Raw genomic sequence first — 2504 nt, 5'->3', positions numbered from 1 at the left:
TCTTCAAGGAATGACCTCATTTCGTGATTGTTATGAGTTAACTTCTTTAATTGTTTATAAACTTACTATACATCTCTCGGGCCATTTTTGTGTGTAAATAAGCTTAAAAGAATACTTTGAGTTGATGTTGAATACTTTTTGATGTTCAAATCCTACAAGTATGTCACTGTTGCTCAGATTCAGAGGTCATTCTTCAAATATAATTTGTTTTCCTTGAGTATGAGAAAAGTCTGAAACGGGAATTTTCTCTCTTTTTTTTCTGTGGCAGGAATAAAGTTGTGTAAGACTATTAAAGCAGACTCAAGCTCTGAGGTGGATCTTCCCCTGACCAAGAAAGGATGAATGTAGCAGACCTTTTTGGGGCTGCATCAAACGGTGACTGTGACAAAATCCGCTCCCTGTTGGAGGAAGGGATGGATGTTGATGCCAAAGATGAAGATGACCATGGCTGTACAGCACTGCATCATGCTGCAAAGGCTGGCCATTGTCCTGCTATAGAACTGTTGTTGGACAGAGGTGCAAAAATTGATGCTATTAATACAAAAGGCATGACTGCACTTCATTACGCTGCGATGAACTGTCACTGTGCTGCAATTGCCCTTCTTCTAGACCAAGGTGCAGATGTGGAAATATGGGACCATGATTGTCGGACAGCCCTACATTTTGCTGCAAGTAGCGATGAAAGGATGAGCAGTCCTCAACCGCTATACAAATTTGTTTTCGGATGCGCTGATTACTCCCATCATTTGCAAGTTTCTCCTGAGAAACACCGTTGTGATGCAATCTCACTCTTGTTAGATGGAGGAGCAGACATGGATTTTAAAGATCGGTATGATTACACTCCGCTACATTACGATGCGTATGAAGGGGACAACGATGCCATTCGCCTCCTGTTGAACAGAGGGACGGAGTTTCACGAACAAAATATATATGGTCAGACTGTACTTCACATAACAGCCTTTCATGGCCATAATGACACCGTCAAGTTGTGGTTGGATCGGGGTGTAGACATTGCTGCAATGGACAACATGTGCCGTACAGCGCTTGCTGTGGCTGCAAGGCACGGCCATCACGAAACAGTTAAGTTACTGTGTTCTCGCGACGGTAATCTGGCTGCAAAGGGCACGCATGATTCATGTACTCCTTTGTTGGATGCTGCTCGGAATGGATATTGTAAGGTTATCGACGTTTCCTTAACATTAGCTGTTACGTTGGGTGAAAATTGCTCGGGCAACACAGCGCTTCATGCGGCCATCCCGCATGGAGGTCTGAAAACTGTTACACATCTATTGGGTCTAGGGGTGGAGGTGAACGCAAGGAACAAAGATGGCAAGGATGGTGGTTGGACAGCACTTGACCATGCCCTCCACTGGGAGGACTTCACAATTGCATAAGCAATCCTCTTGGCAGGCGCAGACTGTAACATGGAGATTGACGAGGAGCCAACGCCTGTGCCAGGGTGGGCCAATCTTCGCAAACTCCTACTCGATCACAGAAAACACTACCCAAATCTACAAAGATCATGTCGAGTAAAGATCCTTAGTGTTCTTGGTAAGAGGAGGCATGAAGTGATTGACCAATTAGCAATACCGCAAGTTCTGAAAGACTACTTGTTATTCAAAGATATTTGGTACTAGTCCTTTACAACCCTTTACTTTACATGAGATACATTCCTGAAATGTTTGGTCCTTTCAACAGGTGCTTTGATGGATAGTTTGTTGTTTGGTTAATGTTATAGAATTCAGTCAGATCTCAACATAAGTGACTTCTCTACATAATAAATGATAAATACAACCTAACCCCCCCCCCCCTTTTTTTTTTACCATTGTCCCAGTACTTCGGAATTTTGCCTATATCGTCAAGCTGTCAACTCTGACCATTTGTTGACTTTTTAGTGTTCACTAATGCAGTAGGTCTAACTGCAATCCAAGTGTAATAAAAGGCTTCTGATTAAGCGGTCTAAATTAAAGGTGAAGGAAAATGTGTTGTTTAATAGGGCAAAGTTACAGCTATGAAATATTGCAATTTTCAAGTAAGTTATTCTTTCGATATGTGTGATATAGAAAGAAAGACTATGAAGCCAATCTTGATTCAATGATTTTATATTCTTTCTCTTATCATACAGTGTTAGAGTTAAAACAAAGGTTATCATCCTGTATTTTTATTATATCTTATACTATATTCCACAAAATAGAATCCATTCCATGTCACCATGGGGGTTGCCATTGTCATCATTTACTTCTAAGCAAATGCTGCATTGATACTTAACATCTTCATAGACAAATGAATCCCTTCAATACAAAACAGCCAAAGAAAGGAAAAATGATTCAATTAAAGAGGCGACCCTTAATAAGAAAAATCAAACCTTGTTGAAAGTTACAATGAAAACAACTGATCAACTGTAGTGATGAACAGTCTTCATTTTATTTTCTCTTTGAAAGAAAACTGTTCAATGGGAACATTGGAGCCAAGGGATGGAACAGCTTTGACAGAAATACAATGCA

At 40.6% G+C, this 2504-nt stretch overlaps 1 protein-coding gene across 1 annotated transcript; it reads left to right on the top strand.

The window, feature by feature from the left end:
* The first annotated feature begins 273 nt into the window (after positions 1-273).
* LOC118407775 (serine/threonine-protein phosphatase 6 regulatory ankyrin repeat subunit B-like) lies at positions 274-2186 on the top strand. The gene has a single exon (XM_035808292.1). It carries the CDS (start codon positions 339-341, stop codon positions 1392-1394), a length of 1056 nt encoding a protein of 351 aa, XP_035664185.1. The 5' UTR covers positions 274-338; the 3' UTR covers positions 1395-2186.
* The last annotated feature ends 318 nt before the right edge of the window (positions 2187-2504 follow it).

Source organism: Branchiostoma floridae, unplaced genomic scaffold (assembly GCF_000003815.2).
Source record: "Branchiostoma floridae strain S238N-H82 unplaced genomic scaffold, Bfl_VNyyK Sc7u5tJ_1465, whole genome shotgun sequence".
Classification (NCBI taxonomy): domain Eukaryota; kingdom Metazoa; phylum Chordata; class Leptocardii; order Amphioxiformes; family Branchiostomatidae; genus Branchiostoma; species Branchiostoma floridae.
Note: the sequence above shows the minus strand (reverse complement) of the source record. Positions and strands in the feature narration are given on the sequence as shown.

Bases quoted from the DNA above. Each gene is read 5' to 3' on its own strand.
- LOC118407775 (XM_035808292.1), top strand. From the start codon at position 339: ATGAATGTAGCAGACCTTTTTGGGGCTGCATCAAACGGTGACTGTGAC.